General features: G+C 33.5%; 1 protein-coding gene across 11 annotated transcripts in view; it reads left to right on the top strand.

Annotated features, from left to right (window-relative positions):
• The window catches only part of dacha (dachshund a), a 294,811-nt gene that overhangs the window by 227,696 nt on the left and 49,117 nt on the right, over positions 1–17,998 (top strand). For 6 of the 11 annotated variants that reach the window (XM_073934232.1, XM_005161406.6, XM_068215769.2 and 3 more), the window contains 4 exon segments: positions 1,885–2,037; positions 4,397–4,569; positions 7,387–7,522; positions 9,702–9,776. In XM_073934232.1, the coding sequence (XP_073790333.1) occupies positions 1,885–2,037; positions 4,397–4,569; positions 7,387–7,522; positions 9,702–9,776 (537 nt within the window). 11 annotated transcript variants of the gene reach the window in all.

The following is a 17,998-nucleotide window of genomic DNA, read 5'->3' as shown; positions in this document are numbered from 1 at the left end:
CTTTCAGTCAATTTTGAGTCAACTACACTCAGTTCATTTGATAAAGTTACTGTTGGGGTTTACTGTGTGCATACAGTTTGAGGGCAGACCTCCATTGAGTTTTAATTATTATTTTTTGTAAAGTGTAAAGTGAGATTTAATAGAGCAAGGACATTTTCACTGTATTTCTGATTGTGTTTTTTCTTTTGGAGAAAATCTTATTTTTTCCGTTCGTTTGGCTGCATTTTTTACCTGTTAAAGTTTTTTTATAGGTCAAGTTTATTAGCCCCCTTTATTATTATTGTATTATTGTCTATCAAATAAGCCAATGATAATCAACTTAGCTTGCCTAGTTAACCTAATCAACCAAAGTCTTTATATAGCATTTTAAGCTGAAGAGTAGTATGAAAAATAACAATATAAATATTATGTACTTTGATAATGGTAAAGACAAAAGAAAGTAGTTAAAATTAGGTGTTTAAAACACATCTTCTTTAAACTAAATAATATGAATATGAATAAAATATTAATAAATTTTTCTTTAAATAAAAAAAGTCTCTCCATTATACAGCACTTAGGAAATATTTGAAAAAGAATTATGATTCCGCAGAAGGTCAGATAAGTTTAGCTTCATCTACTGTATATGTCATGAAAATATATGTTAAAGTTTTTAATTAATATTATTTAACTTGATGATATTATATTTTTAATATAATTAATAAAAAGCTGTGAGATGCTTCTGAGAATTGCCACTGGTCCACTGTAAAACCCAACATTGAACTTTATCAAATGAAATGAGTGTAGCTAACTCAAAATTGACTGAAAGTAAATTCTACTCATTTAAAAAAAGTTTTGAACTCAGGTAATGAGTTGACTGAATACCTCTGCACTTCAACTTAAATGGAGTAAGTTTTCAGTACTCATATAGATTAGTTTTTAAACTCAAATAGTTTGAAGCAATCGGTTTCCTCAAGCTGTTTTGGTTGCCTAACTGATTGGGTTAACTGATTGGGTTTTACAGTACTCAAATTGCTTCGTTTACTCAAATGGATTTAGTTCACGGTACTCATTAGGATTAGTTTTTGAACCTAAATTGTTTGTTCTAATTGGTTTCCTCAAATGGTTTTAGTTCCTAGTTTAATTATTATGTTTTTTTTTTTTTTTTTTACCAAATTCTAGGTTTTAAATCAACCGAAGAATTTTAAATCAAAATAATGGGGTTTACATTCAATTTTAAATGTAAAGTAATGTTTTTTTTTTTTTTTTTTTTTAGATGGTTGAGACTGATGGCTGCTGGGAATTTAGATTTGACATCACTTGTAAAATTTATATTTTACTATCTATTTAAGTAGAAACCAACTATACAATCATATCTTATATACAGTTATTGTCCAATTAACAGCAGAAACTGTTGCTACTTCACAAATGTCACTTTAATTGTGTGATATTGCTCATATACATTTTTATATATATATATATATATATATATATATATATATATATATATATATATATATATATATATATATATATATATATATATATATATATATATATATATATATATATTAGTTTTTATTTTAGTTTTTATATATTTTAGTTGTTATTTTATTGTTGGCTCATAGCCATTTTCCACCATTTTACTGATCAATCACCTTCACCATCAATCAGGCCACTGTAACTTGTTTATTAGTCTTATATGCTAATTAATTTTTATACTTTATAAGGCTGGTCCAAGGCGTTACAGCTCTAAAAGTTTGAATAAATTTGCATTGCAAAAATAGGTAGTTTGATTATTTTGAAGAATAAAGTTGATTTTATATTTCCATATTCTTAAGCTCTGATAATGTGTAGGGATCCAAGCCTTTTCTCAATTCTCCCTCTCTATCTTTATGTTGTACCCAGGCGGCAGTGAGTCGTCTTGGGATAAAGAGAAACTCCAGTCCCCCCCTTCCTCTGGAGCACAGCATGGTCTGGCTCACGCCGCCCTCTCCGCTCAGCATGGCCTATCAGGGTCTCATCTCTCTTCCCTACAGCAGAGTCATCTCCTGGCTAACCGTGAGTCATTCATTCATCACATCCACTCATTCACACTTGATCGCCAGCTCTAGGTCTATTGATTCTGCTCTGTCCGATCAAGCTACACAGCCGTGTTAGTCTAAGCTTTGAGTGCACACTGCCATTCAGGCCACCCATTTCAAGTTATTTTATAGTGTGTTCAATAGTAAACCACTTTGATTTTCAATTCTTGGTAAAAATCAAATATTTTGAAAAGAAAAACATTCGCAGGAGGGCCAATAATTCTGACTTCAGCTGTATTTAACTGTAAAAACTTTAATACTGTTACTTTAAAAATGTGAGTAGCTTGGTAAACTGACTAAATTATTTTATAATTAATTATAATTATGCATATATTTAATTTACTTCATAATCTTAAGGTAGTCTTGAGGAGAATATTTGGCATTTTCGACGGAGACTGAATAAGCTATTTGTGGCGAGACGCACAGTATTCGATTTTAAGCTTCTTTTGTGCTTACACTGTAAAAAATGCAGGGTTCCACACAATTCATTCATGTTGTCCAAACACAAATTGATTAAGTTTATGTGGATTGAACATATAACATGTATTTTTCCCAATGAAATGTCAGGAAATGTGTTGTTTCAGCTTATTTTAAATGAGTAGTTTGAACGAGCAAAAAAAATATATTTAATAATATTTTTTTGTACATTGTGCTAACAAGCACATGTTGAGTTCCACACAATCAGTTTTTGAAAATTTGAATGGATTGAACATAAAACAAAGAAGTGTTCCCCCCACAAAACTTAAGAATTGTGTTGTTTCAGCTCATTTAAAAGAAATAGGTTGAACAAAGAGCAAACAAACATCAATCAATTTAAGTGTGTTTTATTTGTTTGTATTTATTGGATTTGTGGTTGCAAACGTACATGACTGTGTCTGACAAACTGGGGAGAGGGGATGTTAAAAATTACTTAAACGATTTGTAAACTGATGTATAAAATGTATGAATCAGTAAAAAAATTAATTTAACATGGGTTTAAGTAGGGCTGCATGATATTGGAAAATTTAACATTGCGATATGTTTTGTACAGTAGGCCTATATAATGACATATACTAGTTAAAAGCAAGCAGATGACGCCATAATAAAAATCCAACACCTTATTACAACTTAACGTGAAACTTGCTATCATATTCAGATTACTCCAGTATGTCTGTCTTGATGTGTTAATAATAAATAATATATAACATTATAATATAAGTAATATGTAAAAAAAAATATTTGTATGTGTACTTAATTTAGCATCATTTTGTTTTAAAGATATTAACTTTACGTCTCAATAAATCAATAAAATTTTATATATAAAGCACTTAAAAAAAAAAAATGAGCTAAGGTGCTATACGGAACACTAAATCTCAAACAGGACATACAATGCATCCAGAAAGTATTCATAGCGCTTCACTTTTTCCAAATTTTTTTATGTTACAGCCGTATTTCAAAATGGATTAAATTAATTTATTTCCTCAAAATTCTACACACAATTTATTTTTATTTTTTAAATTTGTAACAATTTCCAAAAAATGTTTTTAACATTGTCATTATGGGGTACTGTGTGTAGAATTGTGATGAAATAAATTAATTTAATACATTTTGGAATAAGGCTGTAACAGAAACAATGTGGAAAAAGTGAATTGCTATGAATATTTTCTGGATGCACTTTACAATACAATTTAAAATGGTTAAGAAACCATAAAGCAATGAAATATGTAAGGAAAATGTCAAGTGTCAACAGTCAAAGGGATAAGATTTCAAAACAAAGATTTAGTGGTTGAAAAAGTGGAACAAGCATTTAAACTACAATTAGTAACACAATCAAATGTTCCTTATCACATTTAATAGATTTTCATGATTGCATTAAGCCACATGAAACATTTTCTTTATAATTTTTTATACAGTGTAAAAAAATTGTGACAAGAAGTCAAGACAACAAAAACTTGTTGACTAGAAAAATTCAATGGATAAAATAAAAAATTAAAGACAGCAAGATTTTTTTTACAGTGTAGGGAAATGCGTTGGTGTTTACTTAAAAACCACTAATACATTTCTAAGATAATTATATAAAATTTATGAATTTATGAATTTTATTAGAATTTATTGTGATATTTTGAGGTTGAAATACTTGGAAATTTAATTGAATTTAGTGCTTAATACAATTAGTATTAGTTTATCCCTTCAATTGGGCATTTCTTTATGATTTGACGTTATTTAAATAAAAACTTTAGTTGATTTTATATTTATTTTATGTTGTCTTTGAACATACAGCAAGCTAAACAAAAGTGACTGTTGCGTCACATTCACAGTTTTTTAAAGTTCTGCTTCTCTCATTCATCCCCTCTCAGGGCTGGACCTGCCATTTATGATGATGCCCCACCCCCTGCTGCCTGTCAGTCTGCCGCCTGCCTCCGTTGCCATGGCAATGAACCAGATGAACCACCTGAACACCATCGCCAACATGGCCGCAGCTGCTCAGATGCACAGCCCCCTGTCCAGAGCAGGAGCGTCCGTCATCAAGGTAATGCCACAAAGTTGAGTCACTTCAGTGGCCGGATACAGAAAAAGTCATTCAGTGAGATCTCTCAGCTAGAGTCAGCTCATTTTCACATTATTCAGCGAACTGCAGATCCCTTTGGATTGATGTCTTGCTCAAGCGATACATTACATACAATCCAGTCTCGCTCTACAAGCCAGTTAACACCTGGGAGAGAACGTTGTAGACTAGATCAGTCTTTATTTCTACAAGAGAGAGTTTGATTCGAAATACTCCGAGGAGGAATAACCGAATAAATGTACTGTTGGGTCTGTGTGGAGCGCGTGTTAGGGAATATTAGATGCAGACTTTAAAGACAAAGACTATCTGTTATCTTAGTGTCATGTCCCCCCTGAGATGCGATTGAGTCAATTTACTGTTGGATGAGGACACTTGTGTGTTTCTCGCAGATGCAGAAATGGCCAGAGGCATACAGTGTGCACGCATGCATACGCACAGTCAGAGATACACACAAACCCACACATTTAAATAGATTTTTACAGTCGGATGTAAACGCATTGACAATAACAACAGCTTATATCAGGGTAAAATGACATTAAAACCGTTTTCACTCAAAATTTGGTAGTAAAATTTGGAATTAAAGTGAAATAGTTATAATAATTCAATATAATAATTCAATGATATTCAATCAAGTAATTAAATGACACTTTAATAATTTAATTATTTAATTGAATAAGATTAAATTATACTATGAAATAATTATGGTGGCATACTGTTATACTAATAAAACGTATCATTCTTCTTCCATCTTTTTCTGAGACATATTTTTTTATGCATCTCCTCCTAGACCAATCATACTACAACCACCAAACTAATTCCAAACCTTCAAACTATTAGGGGTGTAAACCTACACTGGTCGCACGGTTCGGTTCGGATACGATTATCATGCCATCGATTCGGTTCCATTCGATATCTTGGTACATCACGGTGCATTGACGATGCTTTCTATACATAATTAGATTTTTTCTTCACAACACAATATTTTTTTTTATTAAAATCTATGAATATATTAAAATGTATATATGATTTGTTAATACAATATTGTCCTTTAATACAAGCAGTGAGATATATAAACTGTACCTTTAATTTTACCTTCTCAAAGAAAACACTCTTTTTGAATGTATCAAACAAAACTTCAATACATGCAACATACATACATAGCAAATAAACTAATGTAAATGTTATCTCGCTTACTTTTTGAGTGCTGTCTTACACCCCTATGATTTGTCATTTTCTTCACCAGTTCAACAAAAAGGGCTGTGCCTGGCTTTAGAAATGAAAGCGCTGTTCACCGATGAATCACACGGGAAGAACAGCCGTGGTTGCAGCCTATATGTGCATAATACATATGCATAGTTATCACTGGTAATCCGTCAGGAACGCTCGTGTCTGGATTCACAAGTATCGCTGTAACAGCCAAGAGGAGAGAAACAGTTACCTTACAAACAGGCCAGCACAGTGGGTCAAATGTCCGAAGTGTGTGTGAGAGAAAGAGTCAGAGATGGATTTTTACAGCATCTCTCTCTAGTAGTGAAATAGCGGCTCGTATGCTGTGCCTTTTTCAGTGTTAATAAAAGACTTTCCAGCAAACTCACAAGCAGTTGAAGTGTGCATAATTATCTTCCTTTTAAGTATTATGAGCGTTTTATTTACTCCCCTTTGCTTCCTTCACCATAGTATTCTACTGCGACATTGTGCATAGGAGATAAATGACATCAGTACGTCATAACCAGTTATGATCTATTACAGAATCAATATCTAATGGTCCCCATCTGCATCGCGGTGCACTGAAGAAACCATTAATTTTAACATCCCTACAAACTATACGGAATTAAGTTGCTCTATCATTTTCAACTGATCCGAAAACTGTCCCGGAAAATTTGGAAAAGTCCCATTGACTTAATATTGGACTTAACATTGGACTAACCTTTGTGACCTCATAACATTCCAGCAGACTACAGACTTAAGGTGGGACTTTAATTCAGACCGGCAATCACTGATGACCTTTCAACTTACTAGCCGCATTCAAACAACCACTTACGGCACTCTAGCAACTGTTCCATAGACCTCTATTATAAAAAAAAACTCCAAACTTTACTAAACTCCATACTAGAAAGGACTCATACTAGAAACATACTAACAAATATACTAATCATACTATCAAAATGCTTATATATCCCATAAACAAACTGGCAACATGCTAATTTATACTAAATTCATGTTAAGAACATGCTATTTTATACTTGAAACATGCTAGCAATATGCTAATTCATACTAGAACAATGCTATTAACATGCTAATTTATGCTATATTTATGGCACCACAATAGCAACAACTTAGAACACCTTAGCAACCTCCTAGCAACCACTCAGAACACCCTAGCAACAGCTTAGCAACCACCTAGCAATGCCTTAACAACCGCCTAGCAATTACTCAGAACAACACCATTTAATGTGCTTGAGCTCAACCACTCTTATTGGCAGAGCTATGTTTTGTTTAAAAGGGGAGGAGCTACTGTATTTCACACCCTCATTTTTCAGTTGAAACTACATCAAAAAATCGAATAAAAAAAGCACATTTTTAAACACTTCACGGGGTATTTAAGCAGACAAGTTGAAATGTATTTTATTACAAGTACTTAATATGTTTTTTTTTTGTTTGGTTTTAGTTATAGTTAGTAAAAACAGTGAATCATATAATAAGATCTAGTTTTGTAGCAGGCCTGGCTTGTTTGAGTCACTTGTAAAGAATATTTAACCTGAATCTCTGTGTTTTTGTCAGGAGTGTGTACAGGACAGTCCATCCCCTACTCCTTCTCTGGAGGAAGCTCCTCGTCCCGGATCACAGCCCTCTTCCCATCCCAGCAGTAGTGTGTCTAGTTCTCCGAACCCACACACACAGAGTCCTGAACGCCTGGGTAAGTGTACACATTTAGTACACTTTTTTGTTTATCATGAAGGTAATTATCATGTAAATATCATTATCAGTATTCAACGTCAATATAACGTTTGTCATATGGTTTAAGATGTTGGCTCGATGCTGGATTTGGTCACTTTCTAAAACAACCTAAAATCAACCAAATATCAACGTAATTTGACAATTTACCATTCTTAGATGCTATCTAGACATTAAATTTTGGTCATCTGTCATCACGACCTAAATCTAACATAATATTAACATCATATGTTGTTTTGTGCCTGCTGGGAATTGAGTAGCCAACCTATATGAGTTATTCTAATCTCCAAGAAGCTTTATTTTTCAAATATACAATCTTTTATGAAGCTGTTTTAAACAATAGCATGAATGATATCAAGTTATATCTAAAATTATATTTGTATGTGTATTAAGGGACATTTTGTCTTGACAATATTAAAGTAAAAACTTTTGTTTAAGAATCACTTTAAAACACCTAAAGTGAACTAAAGTGCTGTACAGACAACACAATCTCAAACTATTTAAAACTATGAAGGAACTATTAAAAAATTAAATAAATACGCAAAATATAAATGTTATTTAAAAGAAGGCAAAAAAGATACCTGTTTAATAAACTTGAGCAACTGATCAGCTGACCTCAGTGGATTTGCTCTTCAGTGTTTGGGCTTTAAAAGTGAAAATTAAACCACATTGAACTGAACTAAATTGAACTTCAACTCTGAAAACTGGACTCACACAGTTTCAGTCTACTAGAACTTCTATGTTAAGCTGCTTTGACACAATCTACATTATAAAACCGCTATAGAAATAACCATGAATTAAATAAATTGAATATTCATCGTTGCTCTTATAGTTGTGTAAATTGCTTCCTTGTCCTCATTTGTAAGTCGCTTTAGATAAAAGCATCTGCTAAATGACTAAATGTAAATGTAAATTTACCTGATAGAATGCAATTGTGTATAGCAGAAATGTATGGTAATGCAGGTCCGTTCAGGGATTAAAAAATAAAATAAAAAAAAATTGCTATACCTATATTTAACTGTATAATAAAACAATTAAGTCTAATTTTTTACATTTTTGTGTGTTTTCTTGTCTAAGATAAATAATCATTTGCACGAAACTTCTATTTTCTGTATTATTTGTTATTTTAGTTATTAAAAAAAATTGTGTCATTATTATTATTTTGTGTTATATTATTTATAAAAAGCCATGGCAATATTTAATGCTCTGACAGAAAAAGTTTGTTACATGGTTAGTGGTCACTTCCTCTGGAATAAAAGTGTAGTTTATTTAAATAAGGCAGATAAGTTGATTAGCCGATTCTAGTAGTGTACAGATATTTAGGAACTAGTGTTTTTTTCTCATCGAGTATATTGTAAAGTTGAATTGAGTCGTTTAATAAAAAAATTAATCATTTAATGTATGTCTTGTGGCTGTGCACAGCTGTGAAAGGGTAATGCAAAAACAAATTTGGAAAGCGAAAGTCAAACCCAAATACCAGACATTTTAGGAGATTTAGAAACTACAGTCGGATGCATTGTGGCGGAAAAGGCACGTCTCTCTGCAGAGCACGGGATGTGTGAGTGTTGACAGTTCTCCCGCACACAGAACAAGCATTAGGAAACGTGCAGAGCAAGTGATTTTCCACTGGTTATTTAATCGCAAATGTTTGGCTTTCTTGGACAGATACAAAAAAGTGTATAAGGATGATAGTAATAGTATTATTCATGTGTCTCCACCAAATATTCTTCAGCGGCCGTAAAAATACCTGGGCGCCCGATCAAGTAAAGTCTGTGTGGGAAGCACTGATACTAAAATTGTAATGTGGAAATAATAAATATATTGATTAAAAAAAAAATCTTAACTAGAATTTAAATGACAATTAGTAACAGAATCAATTGTTCTCCATCACATTTTTATTTAACAATTTGCATTATTTTACACCTATAATGGATTCAGTTTACTGTAACTTAGAAATTTGTTGTTTATCATTTCAGTTTAAGGAAGAGGAATAGAAAATGCCTGAAATCTACCCACAGTTCTAGAATAAGCCATAGTAGTAATTTCGTAGTTATATGGTTGAAGGGTTTGTCAGAAGTTTATTACTTTTGTGAACAACTTCAATGTAACCTTTGGTAATTTTTTTATTCTCATATCTGCAGTTTTGAACCCGACTGATGGAGATCTGCCAGAACGAGACACCGGCATCAATATGAAGAAAATGCTTAAGGAGAAAGGTTAGTGCAACCCATCCTGTACCTAAGCAAATTATCCAGACAGAATGTTTCAGGTCGCATTAATTTATTTATTCATGAAAGTGTGGAAAGTTTTCACAATCAAATACAAATTCGTCAGAATTGGAATCAGAATCGGTTTATGGCCAAGTGTGCTTTACATACACAAGGAATTTGTTTTGGCTACAGAGGCTTCCAGTGTACATAAATAACAAGCAACAACACGAAAATAGATATGAGAAAAGATGACAAACATTAGACACAGATGCAATTAGACAGACAAAGGCTGCATTTACACTGCAGATCTTGATGGCCAATTCCAATTTTTTGACCGTATCCGATTTTTTGCTGACCTGCTTACATCATCTTTGAAAAGTGACCTATATCCAATTGACTGCATTTACACAGCACAAGGCAAAGGTGCAATGACCACGAAAAAAACGAGCGAGCGCTGACTAACTGCTAATAGTAAAAGAGTGCCCTTTTTTCCATTCTATTTTTTATTCTTTTATTCTTTTTATTTGTTTTACTTTAGTTTATGACAGAAAAGTTCTAATTTTGCCAAATTCTTTTAATCCAGGCATTTTTAAGTCAGTAGGCATCTTAATATAATGTCCATGCCATGATTTATGCACGTGACATATGCCACAGTTTTATATTAGTTTCTATTGGTTACGTGGCGGATGTTGCGCTTTCTTTCTCTCTCGTTAACATGCTCGAATACCTGTGCTATATGACAATATGAAAGCTTTTTTAGTCCTTGTGTATGAGATTTAAGGTTAGCAACTCTGCTGAAGTCTGATTCGAAATTAAAGCGTCAGACTTGAAGTCATTCACTATGGTTTTTAATGATGCACGACTCGCATCGCATTGACAGGCGAAAATCTGAACTACCTGCTTACACTGCAGGAATGAGGGCACAAATCCGAAAACAATTTCCACATATGAACAAGGACTGTGTCTGATTGGAGTAAATCAGAATCTGTGTGATTTTTTCCTGCTTACATGTACATGGGGAAAAACAATCAGAATTCAGTCACTTGAACCATGCAGTGTAAATGCAGCCAAAGGCAGATGCAATTAGACAAAAGAGCTCAGGATGATGAATTGTATGAACAGATTTGTTATAAATATAGTATACAAGTATGAGAGCATTTCTATTTTTTCTGTGATTAAATTTCTATTGTAGTCAGTTTTTGATAAAAATTGATAATATTTAACACATACTGTATATTAATATATACCTCATAGCTATTAGAATGATATTATGACTAGATATGGGACAAAACCGGTTTTAAGGTTAAACATGGTTTGGAAAAGTCAAGGTTTTCAAACCGCTACAATTTTCTGGTATATCATTCCTAAGGTATATATAAGGTTTTTTTTTATGTGTTGTAAAGAAATCTGTGTTATAGACCATTTTAATGTGGCGATGAACATTTCCTGCTTGTTATTAAACTATTTCATAACTGTAACAAGAGGTAAATCAATCATATCTTAATGTTAAAACTGCTGCCATATAGAAATAAAAAATGAAAAGAGGAAATAGGTTAGGAATATTGTTATTGTTTACATCCCTCAAAATGGTAAAGTGAAACTAATGAAGACAGCAGATATCAATAATTTATTTGAATTATTTAGCCTGACATGTTTACTGTTACAAATTATTTGAAATTTTTCCTAAAATAAAATATATCATGTTCAATGGGGCGTTGTTAATTTTGAGAGCAAATTTAAATTTAGTTTTAGTCTAGTTTTAGTCGACAACATTTCTTAAGATTTTAAAATATATATTTGGATTTGTATACATTTATTTCTACAAAATATTCTACCTCAAGATTAAATAAAAAGGTCTCATTAAAATATGGATTATAGCTTCTCTATTGAAGACCAAAAATTAGACATGCATTGTTTGTTTATATCATAAATAATATGTAAAATTATGCGTCAGCAAGAACCGTAGACTACTGAAAATGCAGAACTTTGCAATTATTTAGCAAACCCTTTATTTTAACGTGTTAAACTAGTCTTGTTTAACAGTTTCATGCAATTAAATCTTTAAAAGGGCTCAAAAAGTTTAGCTCCACTTTGCAATGTCGGTCTATAGCAAGCTTTACTGACTGTGTTACAATACGTGGTGCTCAGCTGTATAGCACTGAGTAAATAAGTAAGAGTGATGACTTATGACTAGCAAATGATGATGTGTTATCTTGTAAAATGTGCACTCAGGCTTATGGCTGTGTTAACTCACATAGAGGAATTATAAATCGAAAATATGTAAAATGTGCTTCACTTCAAGGCAGTTTCGTTAGAATGCGACTCCCTGATAAGATTATAACACTACAATACCATTACATCCTTAAATTAATAAATAATCACATCGCTGAACAATGAGCAGTTTTTGTTTTGTGGTAGAGGTAATTTCGTTAACAAAATTAACACTGCAATGGAGAAATGTTGTTGTTTTTTTTATCCAAACATTTTAAAATAACTTCTTTTAGAGCAGTAATCACAATACCAATAACATAATATTTTATCCAAGGTTATCATCCCGTCAGAAGCTTATACCGATGCCTACTGTAATTATTAACATGTCCTGTGTATATAAATTCAACTAATTTACATAATTATGAATATATGAGACCCATTGTTTATTGTAGTAACCAATACATCTGAAACACAAATTACTTTGAGATGTATATCAAATTTTATACATCATCACTGGAACAATTGCAGCAGACTCCTAGATGATGTTGGTTTATTGCTGCCGAGTGTATTGACAACATTTTTTAATGGCGGACCGAAGCTTGTTAGTTAAATTTACACCCCGTTGGTTTAGACTGGCAGTATATCAGCGTCACAACACTTCTCTTTTAATTAATGACTTAATTAGGAGCTTAGCTGAACATGTATGAAGTTCATATTTACAGCCTGTGTGAGTAGATGAGTGTAAGAGAGCTGTTAGAGCGGCTAAGTGTGTAATTCATCATTATAAGAAAATGCTTTTCTTTGTCCAGGACACAAAGATATGCAGGTCTATGTGTGTGTGAAAGAATCTCAGATGTTGTGGCGTGTGTGGGCACTGTTTCTGGAGCGTAGCTTGTGCGTGAGTGTGTTGGTACAGCAGGTGGCGGCCCCTAACGCACATCACACACAGGGCTTCTGGGAGGAGACGATGCAAAGATGCCCCGAGGCTCTCTAAAAGAGATTCAGCGTGCACCTGGCCTCCGACCATATTTTATTAATGCATCTGAAAAAGAATCCACCCCAAACACACACACAAATGCATGAATATCGCAATCCACTCTTGTTTTTAAAAGTGCAGCATGCCACGTTTACTGCAGGGTTGAGGAAAGAATAGCAGGACACAAAGAAATTAGGTCACTGACCACATACTCGCACACAATCACTTCTAATTCTTGCCTCTCTTTCATGTTCTCAGTCTCTCCTGATTCTTATAGGAGAGTCCGAATTCACCATTACACGGTCTTTGTATCTTAAAACATGTGTCAGTAGACTTTTGCGCTGCCTTACCCATGTCTTTCCAATCTGCGCATCGGTTTAACCTACATACACACACATGCAACCCAGCAGTGAGCCTCTCAGAACACCTGAGAGGATTGACTTAGTAAAGATTGGCCATGTTAGTATCAAATATGTCTGCTCGAGTTTATGTGCTGCCCAATTGTGTTACAGGATGTTATGAATTCTCCACAGTTCATGTTAGGGGTTGTATATTTTTTTTATCTTTTGTGATTAATTTCCACTTGATCCTTTTTAACTTTGTATTGTATTGTATTGTACTTTCATGTTTTACAACTACATATGTCACCTGAAATGGACAGTAGATTTAATGGCAACACTTTAGTTTAGGTCACAGATCACAGTACAGTAACTATTAACTAACACTACTAGCTTAATAAAATAATAATTAGCTGATTATTAATAGTTAGTTAGGTAGAAGCGAGGTTTAGGTTTTGAGATTAAGGATGTTTGAGAAGTTCATTCTTTATAACTACTAACGAATAGATAGCATCCTAATAATAGGCAGGTAATTAGCCAGTAGTTAATAGCATGAATTGTGACCTAAACTAAAGTGTTACCGATTTAAAAATTATAAAAATATATAGTTTTGAAATTTATTTTATTAAACAACTTTAAAAGAAGCTTCTCAAAGCACTGAACGCTATCCTCTCTTGACTCTGGGTTTACAAAACAGAGACATCAAGAGCCAGTGACAGGTCTTAGAAACTTGATGATAAGAAACATTGAGCATAACTTCAGATTTACCAAAATAGATTATTATTCATCTCTGTTTAGATCTCCGTAAGAAAAATCTGACAAAACAATAATGCAGTTTAAAGATGCTCACAACGTCTTACATGTATATAAATCCATGTATCATCAGCATAAAGATGATAATCTAGGCAGAACGATTTCAGAAGATGGCTTGAAGGTGCAAGTAACTGTAAAAACAATTAGAGGGCATAAAATCGAGCCCTGAGGGACACCAATGGAGCGTCTGTCTGATGTTTGCATCTCACCACCATAATGTTAGGTTGTTCTGGTTGAAAGTCACAACATTGCTCTGCAGTTGCTATGGTTTTACTTATTGGCTTAATTCATCGCCTGACAGGTGAAAGCATCAGTCTAATCCAGTGATATTCAATTAGGGTTCCACAAGGTCAGTGTCTATATTTACTTCCCAGCAGAGTTTCTTCAATGCCTTTTTAAAAATGGTTAGAAATTCCATCTGGGCAGCAGTAGTATTTTGTAAAAAGTGTTTAAATTAATTCTAAACCAGTATACAGATATTGTGTGTGTGTATATATATATGAGCAATATCACACGAGTAGCAGTGCGATATGGCTGTATATCGGCACTGGTGGGAGGCGTGCGATGGCACGAGGTCACAGGCCGAGTGCCTTAGTGCCCCCACCAGTGCCGATAATAGTTTAATAACTTATTTCCAATGACAGATTTTTTTTTAATCTTTGCCATGATGACAGTAAATAATATTTTATTAGATATTTTTCAAGACATTTCTATACAGCTTAAAGTGACATTTAAAGACTTTTTAGGCTTTTTAGGCTAATTAGGTGAACTATGCAGGTTAGGGTAATTAGGCAAGTTATTGTATAACAGTGGTTTGTTATTTGGGATATCGGGGAAAAAAATGCTTAAAGGGGCTAATAATATTCACAGAAAATACGACAGGGTACGAGCCTGACAAAAACCGATTCCAGAAACAAAAAACAAAAGCCAAAAAATGTAATGAACAAGTAATTAACTGGGTGAGAATGTGGTAAAATCTGAAAACGTTCTAAAAAATGAAGTGAGGGTTTTTTAGTGGGGTGGGTCAGTCGATCGGTTCGTCATTCAGTCAGTTGACAGCGGCCTCTTGTGGATTTACGAGAGAGAAATTTGCAGTGTTGGGCAACTACTTGAAAAATGTAGTGGGCTAAGCTATTAGCTACTTACTTAAAATGTAAACTTACTTTACTTAAAATGTAGCTTAACTACACTAAAAGCTAACCCCTGGGAAATGTAGCAAGCTACGCTTAAAGCTACATGGCAAAAGTAGCTTAGCTACATCTAAGCTACTTTTACAATTTTTATTTTTAAATCGAAGGAACTTAAATCCAATTCAATCATATTTTAGAGTTCAATAAAACTGTTAATGAAACATATGAGGCAGAACAGTTTAGTTATTTACTGTAAATAATATGCTGTAATAAACAGAAACACATTAAAGTATATAACAGCTAAAATAAATAATCCAATAAAAGCAGTTGTTACACATTTAAAACACTACAGTCCTTTATAGTAAAGAGAAACATTTTGACATAAGCATTATGCATATTGTATATATATTTACAACTCTTCATTAACAAATTATACGACATAATGCAGTAATTTATTGTATTACTATAAATTACTAAAGTATTTTTTGAGTACAGCAGTTATTGCAACTTAACATGTACTTCTCGAGGTATGGTCACGAAAAATCCTGCTTCAGAAATACTCCTTTCCCTCAGTTATCTTTCCATCAAGCAAGTATCTCGTGAAAGCCTAATTTGGTTGGCGAGGTCACCGACCAGAGGTGGGAGTAACGCACCAAAAAGTTTGTTGTCAACCATCGTAAAACAGGAAGAAGAAATTATCATGCTTGCCATCTAATGGATGTACTTTTTTCGGCTAGACACCGGCCTCACAGCCCTGAGAATGTCGGTGCCATCACTTATTGATCCGCAATTGGTAACTGTAGCTTTGTGGACGCTACTGCGCTACTTGACTAATAAAATAGCTTGGCTACTGAAAAGCTATTTGATTTAGAAAGTAGCGACGCTACAGCCACACTACTGAGAAATGTAGTTAAGCTAGTAGCGTCACTACTTGCAGGGACGCAACTACCCATCACTGGAAATTTGATATCCAAAAAAGCATACACAGCGGCCTTGGTTGATTTGTGAAAACAAAAACTGCAAAAAACATAGCTCCTGGGATGTATTTGGCGCTCTCCTGAAATGTATAGGGGTACATTTTCAGTATGAGCAAGGGTTGGAAATTGCACTAGTTTAAACATCCTAATATTTATTCTATATTTATTAAGCTATTATTGTTTTATGTTTGAATATGGCATGAAGCCATCCAGGGTCTTGCTGTATTGTTTTTATGTGGTGCCTAAAGTTTAATATAAAATCTTTTCTTTTTGGTAGTATTTAATTGTTAAAATATGTTAAAGTTAGCAGCATCTTAATTAATTTAATGGGCAAACATGGTTAAACTGAGCAGCTTTCTGTTGGTCTATGCAGCATATTTGCTTGACCAACTTGAACCTGAAAAAAATTAACATGATAAAATCTTCCTCCATCATGCTAAATTCATGTTCTTATGGATTGCGGTTGTAAAAACTGGAGTTTTCATGTGAACACTGAAACTGTGACTGAACACTGTGACTGTACCTTCAGTTACAGTAAATGCTGCATCCCCAATTCAACAATCTAAAGTTAAAAAGATAACATGTTATTTGCCGGAATTGTTAAGAAAGGGCCATTGAATTTTAAACACTGTTTGGCCTCTGTGAGTTTATATGTGTGTGTGTTAGTGATGATAAACAAAGTGACGTGGTGGTACGTGGTGATGAATGGTGAAGCCCGGGGCCAGGAGCACTGTGTTTCAATGGGACTTTAGCGAGTGAACCCCCTCTCTAACTCTCTATAAATCACCCGTTTTCTTTACCTCTCTTCCTCTCTTTCACTTAGGGCTGGTTGAATGCCAACCGGAGCTGCTCTTTCTGCAGGCAGGGTCTCTCTTTCCATTATAGAGCAAAAGGAAATTCTGATATTTTGCTGTGAGGTTTTGGTTCATTTGTGAGCCATTTAGCACATCCTAACATTAATCTTACAATCAGGCCACTGATTCTCGTGGGCCTTTAAGAAAAAGCATAACAAATCTATACGACATGCGCATAAATGATTTCTTCTTGTTAAACAGTAAATGGAACACTTTGCCATTTCAATATCATAAGACAGTTTATTAAAGTTGCCAAAGGCTGAAAATCAGAATATACCTAGGCATAACTGAATAATAATAGATCATGTATTGGACATTGAGGCTGAAACAACATTTTCTTAGTTCTCAAGTAAATCTTGTGAGGGTTAAATCCTGGTAAATAACAGGCCGATCGAAAAAGATAACTTTTGTGTATGCCCCGGCTGTGTCTGATTGCCCACAAAAATTTCCAGTGAGATTACAACAATGTTTTTTTTTGCTAATTTTTAAGTTTATGTAAGCTTGTAATAAAAATAATATGTGGAACTCTATGGGTTTCCTATGCGTAATGTGTGGAGGCTAAAAAGGAGGAGTTCTGTGAAAGCCTTGCTTTTCTTATCTGTTTACAGCTCATCAGAACACAAAATGCAGGATATACAGATTAAATATTTATTCCGCCTCACTCCAAACAGACGTAAGGTCTGTTTATATGTATCTTTTATTAGTTTAATGTGTATATTATGAAATAGGTGTATGTTTATAATGAGGAAACAGTCACATGTAAACTAATAAATTTAATGTTTAATACACGTTTATGCCTCATGTCATATCACTCAGCTCATGATTTTTCTTAAGTGAAAGAATAGCAGTACTTATTAACACTGAAACACTGAATCTCATCTATTTATGTAGAGGTTGATATTAATTCCTGCCTGTGTTTTATACACTAC

Source organism: Danio rerio, chromosome 21 (assembly GCF_049306965.1).
Source record: "Danio rerio strain Tuebingen ecotype United States chromosome 21, GRCz12tu, whole genome shotgun sequence".
Lineage (NCBI taxonomy): Eukaryota > Metazoa > Chordata > Actinopteri > Cypriniformes > Danionidae > Danio > Danio rerio.
Note: the sequence above shows the minus strand (reverse complement) of the source record. Positions and strands in the feature narration are given on the sequence as shown.